Source organism: Crocodylus siamensis, chromosome 1 (genome assembly GCF_052110815.1).
Source record: "Crocodylus siamensis isolate JL-2025a chromosome 1, ASM5211081v1, whole genome shotgun sequence".
Taxonomy (NCBI): Eukaryota; Metazoa; Chordata; order Crocodylia; family Crocodylidae; genus Crocodylus; species Crocodylus siamensis.
Window position 1 is genome coordinate 77683953 of NC_143395.1, and position 19320 is coordinate 77703272.

At 40.0% G+C, this 19320-nt stretch overlaps 1 protein-coding gene across 1 annotated transcript in view; it reads right to left on the reverse strand.

Annotated features, from left to right (window-relative positions):
* Positions 1–19320, reverse strand: part of MMS22L (MMS22 like, DNA repair protein) — a 156648-nt gene that overhangs the window by 87169 nt on the left and 50159 nt on the right. Inside the window, exons 12-14 of the mRNA XM_090037124.1 lie at positions 5141–5260; positions 4483–4709; positions 1698–2207 (exon numbers count right to left, since the gene is read on the reverse strand). Of these exons, the coding sequence (XP_089893250.1) occupies positions 1698–2207; positions 4483–4709; positions 5141–5260 (857 nt within the window). The remainder of the gene's footprint in view (positions 1–1697; positions 2208–4482; positions 4710–5140; positions 5261–19320) is intronic.

A 19320-nucleotide genomic window follows, 5' to 3' on the forward strand; every position in this document is an offset into this window, starting at 1 on the left:
CTCCCCCTGCCCTTCTACTCGCCTCAGCCTCTTGCAGACTGGAACTCTGCCAGCCTGCAGAAAGCTCTTTGCAGAAGTGGAAAATTCTCCATTTAAGTGTTTCTCCATTTAAAATGAAAAATCCACAATTTTCTTGGTTAAAAGGGAAAATCTGCAGTTTTTCAAAGAGAAACAAAACCTAGTTCCCTAATGATGTTTACTCTTTGAGCATGAGGATCTAATCAGTTATATCACTTCTGTCTGGACTGTATTTCCTTAGCCTATTAATAAGAATGTCATCGGACACAATGTCAAAAGCCTTAGTTATGTCAAAGTATATCACATCCTCTGCTCTCCTCACATCTGTAGATCCCATCACCTTGTCACAGAAGGAAATCAGGTTGGGTAAACACAACTCACACTCCTAATCCATGTTGGTAGATCATTTTTTCATACTTTAGTGTTATTGTCCTCTTGTACATGGATGGAGGTTTATCCTACTTTACTTACGTTCAAAAAATCATTAATATAGGTAATAGGAGGTATGGCTTTTATTCCCAGGACCTAACTGACAACATGGGATTTAAAAAAAAAAATCCCTCCCCTTTTTAACAGCTGCACTATGTATGAAACCCACAATCCCTAGAAATCTCCAACTCAATCAAGTTGTCCAATAGCCAACTTTTTACAACACCTAAAATTCTCCCAACCTCATGATGCTTATAAAATAGCACACAAAAATGTTGACATTTTCCCTACCAGTTAAAATGGAAAAATACCTTTGACATATCTCATTTATTCCAACATAATAGATCATACACTTTCTAAGCTGCCTGAAAACTACTGAACTTTGAATTTACACACTATTGACTGCTGCAGTGATAATATCTATCTAAATAATAACAAAGTACCCAGCTAAACAGAAGTCTTCCATACAGGTCATTTTTTTCTCACTATTCATACTGTGCAGTTCTTAGTGCCCTCCCTTACAAATGTAGACCTCACAAATTCCAAGTAACTGGAGATCAATAACTACCTCATGATGGCCCACATGGGAAGATGCTTTTCAGCCCTCCAAAAGTAGTTTTGGCTTTAAATAGCCAACTACTTTCAAAGTAAATTAGTGGACAGAAAGAGGTTTATTGCAGGAAGGGAAGTCTGAATGATGGAAACTGCACCAATATGTCAAGGTAAATTGATTATTAGTGATAAAAATGTGATTTCCTCATTTTCATCTCTTCCTACTTCAGTCTTGTGCTTAACTTAAATAAGACCTTCCTGGTATACCACATTCTTATATTCAAGTGCCTAGAGTGAAAAAACACATGATTGGAAAGTTGGAGCAGATATATGCAACCTCAGTAGCTTAGTTCAAATCATAATCTTAAAAGGGTGCCAGACACAGAGGAGGTGGGTTTTACTCACAATGCTTTCAAAGATGGTGGCAAAGGAATGATCTGGCTACTAATTCATAACAAAGAGCTTCATAACAGGCTCCTTATACTTTCAATTATTTACTACATGTACTACTACATAGAGAAAGATATTATAAAATCAGTGGCCTGTTTGGCAGTTGAAATTCAGCATTTAATTTGGAATTCACAGTTTTTCAGAAATACCACTTTCCTTTTGTCCCATTTCAGTGAAAAGTTAATATTTTAAACACAAATACAAATACAAAACTTGACGGCAGCCTCTGTTCATGATTCGTAACTTACCCAAGCCTTGCCAGAACAACCTGAAGGAAGTTCAGGACGGTATTGAGTTCAGCTCCTCGACAGGCTGGCAGCATCATACTAAATCCATCATTCAGCAACTTTTCCTGGGAAAGGTGTATGCAGCTGCTGGTCTCAAACACTTCCTGGACTCCATCAATATAAGTGGAAAGTAGTATCCAGAGATTTTGTTTCTGGGTATAGTCATTCTTATTTACCAAGAATTCCCTGGCTGTTTCACGGAAAGCATTTGAGAGTTTCTCAGCAAGGGCATGAATATCCAAGTTCTTCTCAATGTATAACAAAAGGAAGGCAAAATAGCCTCTCCAGATGAGAGCCTTCTGGGAAGTGCTGATGGAGGATGGGCGAAGGACACTCAGGAGAGATAGCACTCTACCTACAATATCTTCTGTGCCTGCTATAGTCGCCAGCACAAGGGAAAGGTTAAAAAAGTTCTGCAGCCCCACTTCTGTCAGCTCTTGCATTCTTTTCTGATGGAACTTGGAGTAAATTCTACATGTAGGTTCATATATATATATATGTATGAAATAAAAAACAACAACAAAGAAAGGTTTCTTAAAAGCAGTTCTGTTTGTTTCCTTGAAGTGCAGCAATAAGCCATATTTTATGCCTTTGCTTTCATACCATGCTCTTACTATAAGCAATGCTTTTCTATTTTTAAATTAAGTTTGCTCATTCTTCTTTTAAAACTTGCTGGCTATTGAAACCAATACTTTCATATCTTTCTTTCAATCCAGGGATTCTCAACCCAAAGATGAAATCTAACTATATTTCTGCAAGCATCTAACCTCCAACAAAATCGAACCAAAGAAACAAAACTAAGAGAGAGAGAGATTTCAGCTATCACTACTGAAACCATACTTTGTCTTTGCTGATTTCCTTCAGGTTTTTTTTTACACAGCACTAGCAACCTTAATCTGATGCAAAGGCAGTAACCTTCTTGATAAGCAGTTCATATCAACAGCAGTATGTGTTACTAGTGCTTAGAGTTCTGTATTACATATGGTTTTCTAGTGAAGCTTAAACATATTTGGCTTGACCCCCCACAAAGAAAACAGTTTGGGATCTCTGCACTTGAGAGAGTACCTCTGCACTGTGCTGTACTGCCACTGGTGTCAGAGCCCCTTGTGTTCTGTCACCCTTGATTTAAAAAAGGGGGAAGAGAGGATGATGACAGAATATTCTTGACAGAGGCTCCGCTTCCTTTGAAATTCTCTACCTCCAAATCTGCAAACTACACAAAAACTGGGAAAGCCTTCTGAGAAAGCACCAGCAGAGCCTGAAGGCAGTGAGAACTCCCATTTGTCTGACAGAGAAGTGTAAATAGGAGTTTTAAGGGGTATAGTCATGTAACTGATGTTCCAGTAATATGCAGTAGTGACAAAAAAGGAGAACTTCTTTGGTCAATTTTTACTTTTCATCACCTCTATATATGCATCTTGTAACTCGTGTTAAGAATGCTCAAGGCTATGGCATAGGTGTTCTTTGGGGTAGCGCTTGTTTATAACTTCAAATATACACGCATCTCACAATACTTACACTATTTTTCTTAAGATACAAGGGAAAAGTAGCTAGAGAATAATGTTTTTAGTTTTTTAGTTTTGGGGCGATTAAAAGCATGCTGTACTCTTCATCTTCTATTTCAGACTGCATATATAGAGAGAGTAGTTAAAAGAGCTCAAAGCAGTGATTTCCTAACCTATCACCTGGAAAAAATAGTTAGAAATAATGCTGAGGCTATCAAAGCTAGCCACCAAAAATTATAGCAAATCCAATTAAGGTTGTTTAGTAGTAAATTACTACTGACAGGCATTTACGTTTTCTATGCATCAATTAATGCTTGGTAAGCTGCCGAAAACAGAGTTCATCCCAAAATTGTAGCTGTAGGCTGTTAAATTTTGTTACTTGTATAATTGATTTATTCAAGGTAAAAATGATGAATTCTGGGTGAGGGGACTGCCACACACTATGTATTAATATCCCCCCCTCTTAATTTAAGCAATAATAAATGAATAAAGCAAACTATAAAATGGCAAAGATGCAAGTATAATGTTTTCATTAAAAACAAACTGATTAAAATGGAATAGTACATAGATTCAGCAATCCAATATCAGCTTACTTCAACATGTAAGAACGTATAAACCAAAGTTTTTAAATCCAAACTTCACTGAATCTTAAAACACTAGAAACACTGGACAATAGTGATTCTGTCAGGAGAAACACAATGCCTGTATGAGGCCACTGTAATGTGATACGTGCATCCTCAGATTACAACCATCAAACCAATTTTCTTCTCTGATATGAAACATATTACATGTCAATGAAATCTTAATAAATGAGATAAATACTACCCGGGGGGGCAGGCAGTTAAATTGTTGGAAGAGTTTGGTACCTGCAGATTTTAGTCTCCAGTGAAAAAATCCAGTTTCTTAAAAGTTAGATTTTTGTAGCTGAATTGAAGTAATTAGAAAGATAGCATTTTTAATTTTCAGTGAAAGTATGAAAAAGTATTCTTATTATTGTATTATAAAATGCATACATACATCAGATAACTATAAAAAGCATTAGGGCTCTTCTCTATAAAATAGTTTTATAGCTATTTTCATGTTTATTTGTGAAATAAATTATCGCTTTACCCTTTTTGATATATTTTAACATTTATGAAGAAACAAGAGCCCAAAGCCTCACAAAGAATTAAGCTTCAGATGTGGAAAATCTGAGATAGTCAGAATTATGAGACATGTGAGAAGTTAATATATTACTATACCTTCCCTTCATTTGCTTCCAGAAGTGCATTTCACTGGTCTCCATTGCTTTTTTCAATATTTTTGCCAAAATGCAGAGAAAAATGAGGTAACTGTTGCTGGACTTGTATAGGTCAGGGCACTGCTGGTCACCACAGCAACTTTTCACCAACTCAAGCATTGACAAAGGGGTTTTATTAACATTTGCTAAACCTTTTAGACCAAGCCAAGGAATGGTGAAGGAACTGTTCTGAAAGAAAAATTAAACCACAAAAGAATGAGGGAGAAAAAATACTATGTGAATTCTCTATTCCTAAGCTACCACCTTTAACATGAACAACAAAAGGCATCTTGTGGCTACCCACAATGTATCACCAAGAGGCTTCTTTATATTCTCTGGCCTGAGCATAAATGGTTGTGGAAGTCAACATTTGCCCATCTCTTCCATTATGATATCACATGATACAACTCACACTTTCAAAAATAATAAATATTTTTAGTATGTGGTTGCCAATTACAAAGTAGTCTAGTTCCCTTTTGAGCTGGCACTGATTAGCATTTTGCTTTACAAAAATAAAGCAAAATTTCACAAATACTTTGGACAGATGAAAGCACAACATGCTTCCTGAAATAAGTGACTGCATGCTTGTAACTTTAATTTTTTCAGAGTCATCGACTAACCAGATTCTTGCTGTAATACTCCCAGAGTATGGTAACAGTAGATAAGTTCAAGTTCCAGAAACTGCACAGATTCAAGAAGCACTGAAGATGCATTCGTAACTGTTCCTCTAACACACCAACCTCAAAAAAAAAACAGAAAAGGTTAGTTATTTAAAAAAAAATAGCACCACATGGATTACAAATAACTTCAAGACTTCCAGCCTGCTGAGAATAATTTCCTTGTGTAAACATTATTTCTAGGTATACAGTTTTGAGTAAAAGCATCTACTAATAGGAGCAGTGAGCTAGAAAATAAAATCTAACAAATATGGGCAATGTCATCCAATAATACTTTGCAATCCAGCAGTTAGCTGTTAAAATTACAATAACAAGTTATGGTGCATATCCTTCACTGCACACACATAGCATTAGACAGACCAAGATTACAGCAACTCGCAACAAAACTAATTTTTGGGTGCAATATGCTTAGTATGGTACAGAAACTTCATTGGATGGCAAATGGGGCAGGGACTAAAAGGAACAGGCGATCAAGAACACAGTTCATCAGCATATTCATTACCTACTCATGCATAACATGGCTTGACACAGCATGTGGCCAGGCCATTCCTGGTGCAGAGCAGCCTGGGAACTCAAAGGACACATTTATTTCCCCATGCCAATGGCATAAAGCAGCAATCTGCAGTATTTTCATTAGTCTTAATAAGACAAATTGCCCTTTCTGCCGTTCTAGAAAACTGTCCAGAGAAGAAACTTCTGCCTGAGAAGACAACACATTTGTCAATGGCATTCAGATGCTCTTGAAGACAGCTGAAGACATGCCAGATAGCTTGAAACTAGCAGGAAAAAAAAAATTATAAAAGAGTCCTGAGCTATACGATTTTGACTCCTCTCCGGTTCCTCGGCCAAGAGAGGAATACTCCTTGTTCACTGATTTCAAACGTTCTCTTTCTACCTTATATAAGGGACAGAGGAAGATTTGGATCATTACAAATTAACATTAAGTTTCAAAACTATTTGAACACATTGAAATGTACAGTCTACAATTCTAATCTTTGAGGGCTTACAACAAAACTTTTCTGTGTGTGAGGGTGGCATTGGAAAAGGATTTTACTACATACTCCCAGGGCGCATCCAGATGAGCGCTCACGTACTGCATGCAGCACACATGCAGGAGATCCCAGTATCAAAAAACCCGCACAAGAACAAAGCAGGACGGCACATATGGCAGCAGCTTCCGTTGTCTGAAGCTGGAGCCTGGCCTGCCACAGCCAAACTCCAGCTGCCAGCCAGGCTCCATACACCAGATCACCTCTGCTGGAGCACCAGGAAGCCCCCAGGACCCAAGGTAAGGCTGCTGGGTCCAATTCAGGTACTGGCCCCAGGCTTCCTTACCCAACCTGGAGCAACTTGCCGTGCATCAGAGTACGTGTGTATAAGTGTTCTCCAGGCACAAATAGCAGAGGCCCTGCTAGTATGTATCACTCCTGTTTATCCCAATGGAAACACAAATGAGCACTCAACTGGAAGCACCCCCTCATGTCCAAAGAAGGGATGGAAATAGACGTCACCTTTGTGCCACCATAAAATTGTTTATGGCTGCACAAAGTAGAAATAAACACACGTCCATACCTTCTGTCACACCACAAATGCTCAAATATGCAGCTGCAACAGAAGGTAGTATTACATTGGGTAACTTTACTGAGGCCCATGTCTATTTATGACAAGTGTTTGGGGAGGGCAAATCTGCCCATGCTTTCCAACCATCCAGGACAGATCCTGTGGGCTTGCGGGGCCCAGTTCTGCATAACTTGGGAATTTCAGGCAGGATCAGGTCCCTCAAGTCTTGAAAGCACTCGTTTCATTTCCCTCACTTACCTAGATATGTCCCACCATGTCCCTGGGTAAACAGAGAAAGTTGGGTTCAGGACACGTCTGCAAGTGAGGGTTTTCCACTTAGCAGTAACATACAGAGGGGGATCCCTCTGCAGGGCTTCTCCTATGCACATATCTGCAAGCAGAGGGTGAGGAACCCCGGTGGGATTTCCCCCCTCTACACTCACAGGCACAGACACAGAAATCTCCTTCAGAGGAATTCTCCTACACACCTATCTGAAAGTGGGAAGAGCGTCTTTCCCCTCCCTATCCTGCTCGCAGATACAAATGCTGGGGGTGGAGAGGGTTGGAAAGGAGTAAATTCCCAGATTTGTGTTTTATGCTTCCACATAGTCACACAAAGCGTACAAAGGATGAGAAAAGAAAGAAGCATTACTGGAAGAGGTGAAGGTGAAGGGTTGACATGATCAAAAGGGATTAATAAAGCAGTTAAACCATTTGGGGACATAGGGGCTATAAAAGCTAGTCCAGGTAAAGGAGGTAAGATTCCAGGGTCCCTAATAGACCGCATTTAACAATCTAGCCTGTGGATGGTTTTTAGTTCTGTTGTCCCCTCCCAAGGCTGCCATGATATGGTCAGCCCTTTTCCAGGAGAGGTTGGGTCATTAATTATGTGTTCAGGCTAGAAGCCCTACATGACTGAGTTAAATACTTTGTTTATTCCTTTTTGATTTCTTCAATCTACCTTTGCTTCTCTCAGCAGTGTCCCCTCCTTCCCTTCCATTTCTATTTCCCTATGTTTTTTATGTAAATGACTGTAGCCAATGAAAGCTCATTCCTCTCTGAATGAGTTACCCTGTCCTACTTTCATATTTAGGAAGCTTTTTCACCACCAGAAACTGTGATGTGTCTGACTTCACTAACACCTACCCAAACTTCCCATAACCACATTATTTTTATATTTGAATTATCCTCTTATATCTTTAAAAGACTGTCTACTGAGCAACTGTTATCACAAAAATGAGGTAGTGTGAGAAAGATGGACATATGCATGCAACTCAAGGGAGTGGAATTAAATGCAGAAACAAAAAAAGCCAGCAAATGAAGGGAGGATAGTACATTTTTGTGAGAGGATAGTACCTTTTTTGTGATCGCAGTTAGTTACTCTGACTAGTTGCTGCTAAGTGTAAGGCCTGGTCCTAAGTTATTGCACTTAGGCCACGTGTAGATGAAATGAGCGGCATGTGCCCATGACACTTTAAAGCAGGCTAAATGCTTTTGCACTGCTTTAATGGTGTCAGTGTTTGCATGCCTTGGCGGCGTATTATGCATGAATTCCAGCCCCTGTAGGAAATTTGGTAGCATAACATGCCTTAAATGACTTGGGGAGGAGTTTTGTTTGCTGTGCCTACAGCCACGGGGCAAAGCACCAGGCTCTGTGAAGCTCGGGCTCTGCAGAAAGCCCTGCGGGCACACTGACAGTGGTCCAAGAAAGCAGGCTCTGCTCAAGAAAAGCAGCAAGACTGATTTCCATCCCCTTGGAGCCTGCCTGTATGCATGAGCTGCGCGAGGACCTGGTGCTTCCCTCCACAACTGCAATTCCCCCTTGGGACTGCCTGAGCTGGGTGCCACTGGGCAGGGGGTGGGTGGGGCTCACCGCTGCTCCAGAGGGAAGCACCAGCCCCCACCCCCTCCTCATCCCAGGGACCACTCCACCCAGCAGCAGCTTGCCTTCCCCTCCCCACCGCCAGAGGCAGGTAAGTCAGCAGGGTGTGTGCACAACACGGGGGTTTAATCGACCCTAAATTGGAACGGCATTTTTAAAACCGCTTCAAATTTAGGGCCCCCGTTATGTCTACACATGCCCTTAATCGTTAACTCCCGCTGGACAAGAGAAAGGATCCTCCTTTCTAAATATTACCTATTGCACCTACAATAATAGCTACACAAAATAGTCCAGATAATTTGAACAAGTTATATACCTCTGTGTAGAAAAGAAAACAATGATGACAAACTGTTCATGCAGTAAATATGTGGAAATTTAAGAATCTCATGGCTCAATATTTAATACCATAAAGCTTTGGCACCCCTGTCAACCTCACTGGCACTGTAATAACAAATAAGATGACCTGTCCTTATCCTCAAGAGCTTATAGTCTCGGGAAACTGGTGATATAAAGAAAGCAGTGGGAGAGCTTTATAGTCAACTATGTTCTTTTATGTATATAAACAACTTAATAAAACTCTTATTTTACATAGAAAATATAGGGATAAAAGCTATGTTTTCAATCTGTCTTAGGCAACATTAAATAGCTAATTGTATAGATATCACAGCTGGAGTGGGCTTTGTGTGCAGCTCTGTCCTGGATTGGCTGGAGTGAAAACAGCATGAGCGCGGGGGGGGCGGGGAGAAGGGTCCTTGGACTGGTCCCATGTGAGGCCAGCATCAGGAGCTAGATTATATGGCTCTGCAGGCTGGACCCTGCCCATGGGGTAGATCTGTAACACTAAATTAAAGGACCATCAGTAACAAGAGGAAAGAGAATCATCATGTCTAGCAGTGCCACTGTGACTGAAGTAGTGGCAGAAAGTGGGGATTAGCTATTTTAAGGTCTGTAAAGCAACCTTGTGCTGATATATCAGTATGCGGGCTTAGACAGGTCCAAGCCTGGAGAGGTGAAGATATGCAGACAGGTAAAAAAAAAATGAAAATGTGAACGTATCACCCAAAGACAACAACGCAGGTTTGGTCGGTTGATTTAAAATAGCTGACTGGAGAGGATATTTCAACTGTCAGGCTCCCTAACATTATTTTTCTAGTTTTAAATGACAAAATTTATTCCCCACTGCTTATTATTAAAGTGGTAGATTTTGTAAAAAATTTTATTTTTTCCAAATGGTCAGACCCAGTATCAAAACAACACAGAGCTTTAGTTTTAACAACTTATGTTCATTCATTTTTAAACAATAGAATACTGCATTTACTTAAATAGAAGATGATCATAATTATAAGACAAACCCCCGATATATGTAAAATCTGGAGACGTGTTTTAATTTCCCAGGTATGGAATCTAATTATTGAAAGTCTGCCTTCAATTTCTCCCCCTCCCACTCCTACAGCATGAAAAATAAATCTGGGGGGTCAGGTAGACCCCGTGCCTTCTGTCCTCCTCCCCAGTTTCTTCTACCCACTCCATAATGTCAGTCCCTGTTTTCCTTGAGCATATGGAAGTGAGGGGCTGGAAACACTGACTTTGAAATAAACATACCTGTAGTGATTTCCATAAAATTACTACAGGTACCCACACATATACTTCATCCAAAATTGATACATTTTGCAAATTTTATCACAGGTATTCTATAAATACGCTTTTAAGCAGGATTTTTATACCTGCTTTTTATTTTTTTATATTTATATTTATATATACATATATTTATACACACACACGTACAAACTATGCATGATATGCTCCAGCAGATTTGACAGTGTTTCAAGCAATGATAATCCCACATATTAGTGCGGATGTGAACTCAAGATAACTGTCCCTCACCCCCACCAAAGGATCCATGGGCTAATTAGAACTTCACTCATGACTGGAAACTGGTGTTCTGTGACGTGTTCTGGGATCCTCCAAAAGTATATATGCAGATGAGGCACAGAGCAACCTGGTCTGGCTCCACCTCATGGAGGATGGGGCCACACTAATCATATACACCTGAGAGAGTGGGTAACAGAGGGATGAACTGTTTGGGGCTACATTTGTTGACATTTGCCTGACATTTAAGGCTAGTGAAAAAGTAGGAATTGGAAACAGGAGTTGGAAGCAGGAAAGAAAGGCACAGCTCATGGAGACTGAAGAGGAAATAAAAATGTATGCAATTTAGTGGTTCACCATGACTTGCAAGAGTTGGTGCTGAGGGAGACAGAGCACAATGCATACTTCCAATATATTTTATTCAGATGGGTTTCACTAACCTATCCTTGTGGTAGATCCCATTAGTATGGCTGCCCAAGATAGGCTATCTGTTTTTTCATCATGCTCAATGATGGCTGCATTTAATCAACTTCATAGTTGGTTTACATTATTACACACATGCTGCTTTTGGCAGCAGTTTAACAATAGACAGCATATCTAATGAAGTTTCCTTGTATGCCAGTGTAAGAGTAGGAACTTTTTTCTCCCATGCTGATTTGGGTGGGAAACCTTGTCTTCTATTTAAGTAAATACAGTATTTCTAATGAAAAATATAATAGCTACTTCCATCAAAGGTCCTCCTATCTGTATTAAAACCCTGCCTTTTCAGGGGCTGTAATATTAACTTTCTTACAGCTTGTGTTCTTTTTTTTTGCAGTTGCAATCTAAGTCTAACTAGGTTTAATTGCTCTGTATGGAATCCAGTTAAATCCATTTCCATGCTATAAAATGAAATAGTATTGTAACTGAATTCCTAACATATTTGTAGAGTATATAGACTTAAGTATGATTGTAAAACACGTTTACTTGTGCATACAGATTTAATATTATTAAACTAGAGACAATCCAAAGAAGAATTTTTTTTTTTTTTTTTTTTTTTTTTTTTACCTTAAAAGAGCACACTGAGGTTCACTGGCCTTCTATCACTTTGGAAGATAAGTTGTGTATTGCTTCTGTACCATCTCATTTTCATTGAACTCTTCCTATATTTTGTGTTTAATATTATTCTAAAAGTAATACAGAAATAATTGCTGGAGTTCTTGAAAACCAATTTTGTTACTGCAGTAGGTGGTCATAAAAGATAAATAATATGTTTAGATAGTGCTATCATTTTGATTATATCTGGTGTTCTCCCTACTGAGATGAATTAAAACTGACTTCCATATGAGTTCTGACTGTTTCCAGCAGTGCAGGAATCCATTTTGAGCAAGAAAAGCAAACCTAAATGGAGCATCCACAATACACACTGTTGTTTAAAGTCTGGAGGACTATTCTGTATTGCATTCATAATAAGATCTTCAGTACATCCAATACAGATCATTTGAAGTATGGTCTAACAGTAACACTGGGTGTTAGGATAATGAAGACCTAAGATTGAAGTGGAGTACAATGTTGTTAAATCGTTGAATTTGCTTAGCTAAAGCAGCAGCCACTTCGGAACTATCATCCTATGGGCAAATATGCATCTCAGGCACTATGAGATACTAATCTCTCTCTTTTGAAAACCTTGCTTAAACATCTGCTCCAATGTGGTAGAAGTCTTGATACTAAGGTCAAAAATGTACATTCATTTTGACATTGAAAGCTATTATAAGCAGATATTAAAAGCTATCATCACTGCATATTCTCTAATTTTCAAATCAGACTTAGTCTAAGAAACTTCTTTTCTATATTAAACAATATTATCCATAAAATTACTGTATTAAAATGATAGAAATAAAAAGTGTATATGAACATAATCATCCATAAAAACAAGAATTGAGGATAAACTATTTCAAGAAGACATGTTTTTATTTTCTCTAATGGTAGGACTACAAAAAAACATGCAACTGTGGAGTAGGCTGTAGCATGAGCATAAGTGCCTAGGTACTCTGTGGCAACTGCCCGATTACACACACATCTTGCTTTTAAATGTATGATAGTTAATGTTTCAGTGCAAGTATGGTAAGCAACCTCATATTTACCACTGTGTAAAGGTTTGCCAGAGGCAGTAACTGTATGTTCACACCAGAGCTTACCTTGCAGTAACTTTGTTTATGTGGCCTTATGCTAAATTTCTCAACCTCATACTCCCCTTCCCCTCCACCCCAACACACTTTATATTATGTTATATCGAGGCTGTCCAACATGGAGTTCACAGGCTGCATGCAACTTGCAAGGCGTTAAGTTGCAGGCCATGGGCTCCTGCCCAATCACCACGCAACCAGTCCCCCCCATTGCTCTGGCTGCAGCAGCATTTGGGGACTCCAAGCTCTCTTCGTCTCTGGTTTCACCTTCTTGCCTCTCCAGTGCCAAGGGGGGGCTCAAGCCTGTGATGCCCGAATGGAATAATAATATAACATATTTGTGATATAGCTATCTATATGTCTATACTTCTATACCTATATCTATCTATATCTATACGTGTGTGTGTGTGTGTGTGTGTGTGTGTGTGTGTGTGTGTGTGTGTGTGTGTGTGTGTGTGTAATATCTTTGGTATTTTTTAATCAACTACTTAAGGTTAGTAAATCTAATCCAGCTGCTTGGACAAGAATTCAGGGTCCATACTTAACAGAATCCAGCCTCTGGATGATTTCTACAATTCTGTACTCAAATTGTGTTTTAAAGTTTTGTTGTTTAAGAACAGCTACTCTGAAGTCAAAGATGGAATGTCAAGGTACAGAGCAGGCACAGAACACGACTACATGTCGTAGTTTCATAGTTAGTAGGGTCGGAAGGGACCTGAGCAGATCATCAAGTCTGACCCCCTGCCATGGCAGGAAAGAGTACAGGGGTCAAACAATCCCAACAAGGTGTTCGCCTAGCCTCCCCCAGTCCTTTCATAGCATTTGATGAAGTAAGCTCTTGTTCACAAAAACTTATGTAACTTGTTAGTTTATATTACAGAGATTCCCATCTACACGATACTGGATGCTTGTGCCAAATGGAAGCCTATGAGCAATAAGATGCAAAGTATCTGTGATACAGCCAGAAAGCAGCACTGGTGTAATCACTAGGGCTGTGTGAAGCTTTGGTACCCGATTTGATTCATCAGAGATTTGGCCCAATTCAGTAGCCAAATCTCCAAATCGAATCAGGAGACCCTTTAATCTATCATGAATCAGAACCCTCCGAATCAATTCAGAGACTCGGCAATTCAAACTGTAGCAAAACCCCATTTTTCTTTTAAATGCATTCCCTCCCCTTCCCCAACCATTTCTGACTTTGTCTCTCCCTCTCTATTCCCTATAGATAAGTATAAGTGAGCTAAGACATAGGATAAGCTTCAGCATTTTATTTTGGTAGCAGCTTGTATTTGTTTTGTTTTTTCTCCTTCTTTATATTGTATAATTATTATGTTTATATTTATTTTTACTATTCTATTTTACTGATACCATACAATTTAGGCCTACATATGTAAGTTAGCAACATAAGTCATGTCAAGTTTCCATTTTGTTTGTCAAGTCTCCATCCTGTCCCCAGGCCTGGTTGTGTAACCCATGACTCACCCCTACCCCTCCTATGTAACTTGGTTCCTGAATGAATGGGGATGAATGAGGGTGCTTAAGAGACAATAGCAATAGGTCTAAAAAATAGCTCCCTCTATCCAAACCATCAAAATCAATACCTGGACCAATGACCCAGCCCTTGGAACCACCCTCTTCAAGAAACAAAAGATGAGGCAACCCACCATTGTGCCAAGGCTGCACATGCTCAGTAAGAATGCCTGGAACCCTCTGGGAAAGACTGACCTTGCCTGGACAGGCCCTCCCCATAGGAGATCAGAGGTAGCCTGCACCATAAAAACGGGTAGTGAAGACTAACTCCTTGGGACGCCCTCTCTATCTGGACCAGCACCATGCCACACCACCCATCCACCCAGAGGCCCTGCTGGTGACCCCCCTCCAGACAACACCTACTGGACAAAGACCCCTTTCCAGCCTCTCTTCAACTAAGGACTCTGCTTCTCTTCCCTACCTGAACTCCAGCCCTTCCACTAAGTCTTTCTCCTGCTGCCAGTGTGTGTGTGCGTGCGTGTGCGCATGTGTGCATGTGTGTGTGCATGCGAGAACCAATAACTTCATGGGGCTACGTAGCGTGATGTCTGTTTAATAAACCTGTTATTTGGACCCCTGAGTTGGGCTTTGCTTTACTATGGTTCAGCCCTTCTCCAATCTCTGCTCCTCACCCCTCTAACTTTTGTCTCATTTCTCCCTCTCCTGCTTCTCTCTGCCACCTCCAACACCTTTCCTGAGCTCCTCTCTGCCTCCAAACCCCATTTCTTTGCCACTGTCTTATCCCCACTGCCTTTTCCCCTGAGCAACCAGGTTTCTGCCTCAGTTTCTTTCCTGACTGTCTCCTCCTTGCCACCACTTATTTGCCCTCCCCCACACCCCTCCACAGTATCTCAGCTGTCTGCCTCAGTTTCCAGCCCCAAGCTCCCAGGTTTCTGTCTCTCTCTCTTTCCTGACGTCTTCTCCTTGCCACCAGGCGTCTTTTTTTTCCCCTCTCCCATGCACCAGTGACGTCAAGTAACCCTGGGGGCCACTTGATCCAAAAAGGATCTTAAGTAAACCCAAGCCTCAGTTTCTCAATCAGCTTCTCTCTAGTTTATCGGTTCTAATCCTGGTTCTGGCAACTTTCACTCCCTACACTTTGACGCGCTCTCTCACCTTAACTTTCCCCCAAATATCCCAGGTACCCCAAGCACACACATACATACCGTACCATCCAAGTTAGGAACTTACCTAAGTGTAGGTGGGTTGTATGTGTATGTATGCATCTCTATCCATATATCATTGTGTGCATGATATACGAATTAGTGATCTGTGTATGTGTACTGGGTGTGCGGGTATTGACAATTGATTTTTGTCTAATTTTTAGTGCGTAGTGTGTACGTGCTTCACTTGGTGATAGGTGCATATACCTAGGCTGGTTTGGACGTGTATGTGCCAGAGCTGGTAGTGCGTGTATGCACCTAATTCATTTGTGTGTTTGTATATGTGCAATTGTTTCTCACAGCACAATATTGAGATCCTGAGAGTTGGCTTGACCCCAGAGGGCAACAAGACTAACATTGTTAACCAACTACCTTGCACTTCCAGGCATACCATAATAATTGCTGAAATCCACTCCATCTCCTTTTCTGAATATGGTAATGATTTTGGCATGTCTCAGGGTACTATGAATCTGTTAGTGTTTTCAGATGTTCAGAATAACAATGTGTAGCTGGTGAGAGAGAGCTTCTTCCCACGCTGCTTATACATTTCAGTGGATATTGCATTAGGACCATAGATCTTGCTGTTTTTCATCTGCTTAATGGCTTTCTAGGTCTCTTGATAAATCTATCTGCAAGGTAGTCCTTAACAACATGATGTGGAGTAGCTTTTATGGTACTGTCTTCCACATCAGAATCTTGATGTGGAAGAAAGTGCTCCTTTCACTGTGCATTGATGGTGGAGCTTTCTTTAAAGAGGGACAGCTCCTTGTGCACTTGTCCCACAGATACCTTTGGTTATCTTCAAGAAACTATGCGTGCTGTGGATATCAGCAAACCGGGTACGTTTCAAAACCAAGTAAACCAGCACCTATTACAGATCTTCAGCATGCAAATGATTCTACTGTGTGTGAGCACTTAGCTGAAGAGCTCCACATCATTCTTGATTACTTCTGTGAAGTATACGAAATGCTCAAACTCACTTTCAACTTCACAAAGACCATGATACTTTACCAACCACCCCAGCTCTTTCACATTTTACAGTTAGAGGACAATCTTTGGAGTATGTTGAAAACCTCCCCTACCTGTGTAGTCACTGTTCCCAAAAAGGAATTATAGATTATATTCAACATCAGATAAAATCTGCCATTGTTGCCTTGGGACATCTCCAAAAACATGTCTTTAACTATCATGACATCAGGACTCAAACCAAACTTCTGCCCTACCAGGCTGTTGTCATTCCTAACCTGATATATGGGTGTGAAAGCTTGATGACATGTTGGAAACACCTGAAAGCTTTGGAATGTTACCATCAGCGATGTCTTTGGAAAATCCACCACATCAACTCAAAGGACAGAAGAATAAATGCCAGAGTCCTGGCTCAAGCAAACACCACTAGCACTGAAGCCACATTTGTATGGCACCAGCTCCATTGGACAGGACATGTAATAATAAGGATGCTTGACAACCAGCTACCAAAACAGATCCTATACTCTCAGCTTATCAATGGCCATCACTCTAGAGGTAAGACTAGGCAAAAGAATAGATTTGAGCAAACCTTGAAGGCAAATGTGAAGAAATATGATATTAAATATCAAATCTGAGAGATATGAGCACTGACTCATCACCATAGTGCTGTGATGTTTGACAAAGTACCAGTCACTTCGATCAAGCTCACCTCATTATGAAGGCAGATAGACCAGAGAGATGAAGAAAGACTTGTGTGACCTGACATTACCAGCATGCACTCTTTCCTCCCAAAATTATTTTCCATGTCTGAAGTCAAACATGTGAACCTCAGATTGACCTCCCCAGCCATTTCAGGATTAAACAATGACTATTTAGTAGACTATCCTCCTCATATCAAGGGACTGTCTACAATGACAAGTCAATCTATAAAAGTGCATCTCTACCCTGCCTTCTGCATGGCATTGTTAACCCTTCTATTTACTACCCCTGCCCTCTACAAGTCTATCCATATCATCTAACAAAGTAGGCTACAGCCTACAAAAGCTAATGTCTCTCTGAAACAGTCTAAAAAGGTATCAACCTGCCCTGTCTTCTTCCTAAGTTCAAACTTAACACAGCAAACTACTTCTCTTTTCCAAAATATTTTTTTTTAATTTACTCAACATGCATCCACAATTGTGCAGTGTCCCCACACCATATTTTCTATATATAGCTTTCATCATTAAATTCACAAAAAGTATAAACAATTGAAATTTAAAATAATCCACTGGTCTTAAACCATAGTTGGCTGTAGTAACATACCCCTAAAATATTAAACAGCTTGACAGATGAGGATTTTTTTTTGACAGAGAAATCAGGACATACTGGTTAAAGTCTGAAAAAGTGATAACCAATGAAACCTCAAACAACCTCTTACCGCCTCTCACAATGTCACTATTCACCCATTTTTCAGGCAACATCAAGATAGTTCATCTCTGATTTTGGTAGCTTATTAGCAATAGTCAGCTATTTGCAGTTCTAAATAGTCTTGAATTCAGAATTTGTTAAGAAGAATAAAAATAATTTCTCTTCTGCTGTTTTTCTAAAAATGATCGTTCCTATAAAACGTGCGGGAACAGTTTGTTCAAAATATTAATAGAATCAGGATTTTCTTGATACCCTTCAGAATGTTCATCTATGAACATAAAACAGGAAAACAGTTAATAAGGCAACACCAAAAATTAAGTCTTGTATCTGGTCAAAAATATTCTCACAGTAAACAAGTCAGCAGAAGTCACTGATCATCAGGGATCCAGGTTTGCTGTTCACTGCGGAAAAACATGGATTTTCTCCTTTAAGAGAGAAAAAAATCACAGGAAACAGCAGGTTTCCCCTTGCAAGCTGGCAGAGTTTGGGTGCCCCTCACTCTCAGGCCACAGGCCCTGACCTGATAGCCCTGGCAACTGGGGGCCCTCTCCAGCAGGGTTGGGGGGAGCAGGGTGCTGTGGGTTATGAGTGAGGGGCACTAGCAGAGCTGGGGGATTGTGGCCTGGGAGTGAGGGGCATCAGCAGCATTGTGGGGGTTGGGGCTTGGGAGCAAGGGGCAACAGCATATACTGGTGCCTTGGCCCTGCACATTAGAGTTGCTCAGCAAAGCAGGAGGGGGGAAGAGGGGAGTGGGGAAGGGCAGCTCCAGCTGGCCCCACATCCTGGCAAGTGAAGGGGGCAGGGGGAACTCTGACTTTCTGTGATAAAAAAACCAAAATCAAATACCAAAATATATAGATATTTAGAATTTATTTTTATGGACTGAAGCACAGGTAGACTTCCAGATCGCTTTAAAATTTAAATATATCAATAAAAAGTGTTCAATTGATACCTATAAATTACAGTGACGTGGAAAAAAATGGGGATTTGGGGGGTTTTAAAATCAAAGAATTTGGGCTTTTTCAGAGAATTTGGGAATTTTGAACAGAGACTAGGATCCCTGATGATCAATAATTTCATGAATGCATTTGTACTACAAAATGACTATTCTAAACCAAAAAAGGCAACATGAACGTTATTTCCACAACCTAGCAAGTTGACTTAACACTGAACTTGCTAACACTCTCTATACTATTATAAATTAAAATATTTCTGAAGGTTAAATTAACGTTTAAAATTTACTCTATTAATCGGAGAGCAGCTTTTACAACACTGGATCCATTTTAATACAGATTATATTTACGAATTAAAGTGTTTAAATGTAAAGTCTAAAGAGTTTGCTCAGACTCAACCCTTGGGGACAAATGTTAAAAGATAAAATTCAGTCTTCATGGTTTTCAGTACACATTCATTGAAAAGTGATGCTAATTAAGAATGAGGAGAAGATCTTCTTTCATTGGGTATATTAAAATAATCTATACCACAGCTAAAACCATGATGTTAGTAGCAGTTTTGAAGAATGGTTGTTGTTAGCTTGGCGTATTTGATCAATGTGGCCGCTAGCTTTTTTGTTGTTCTTTT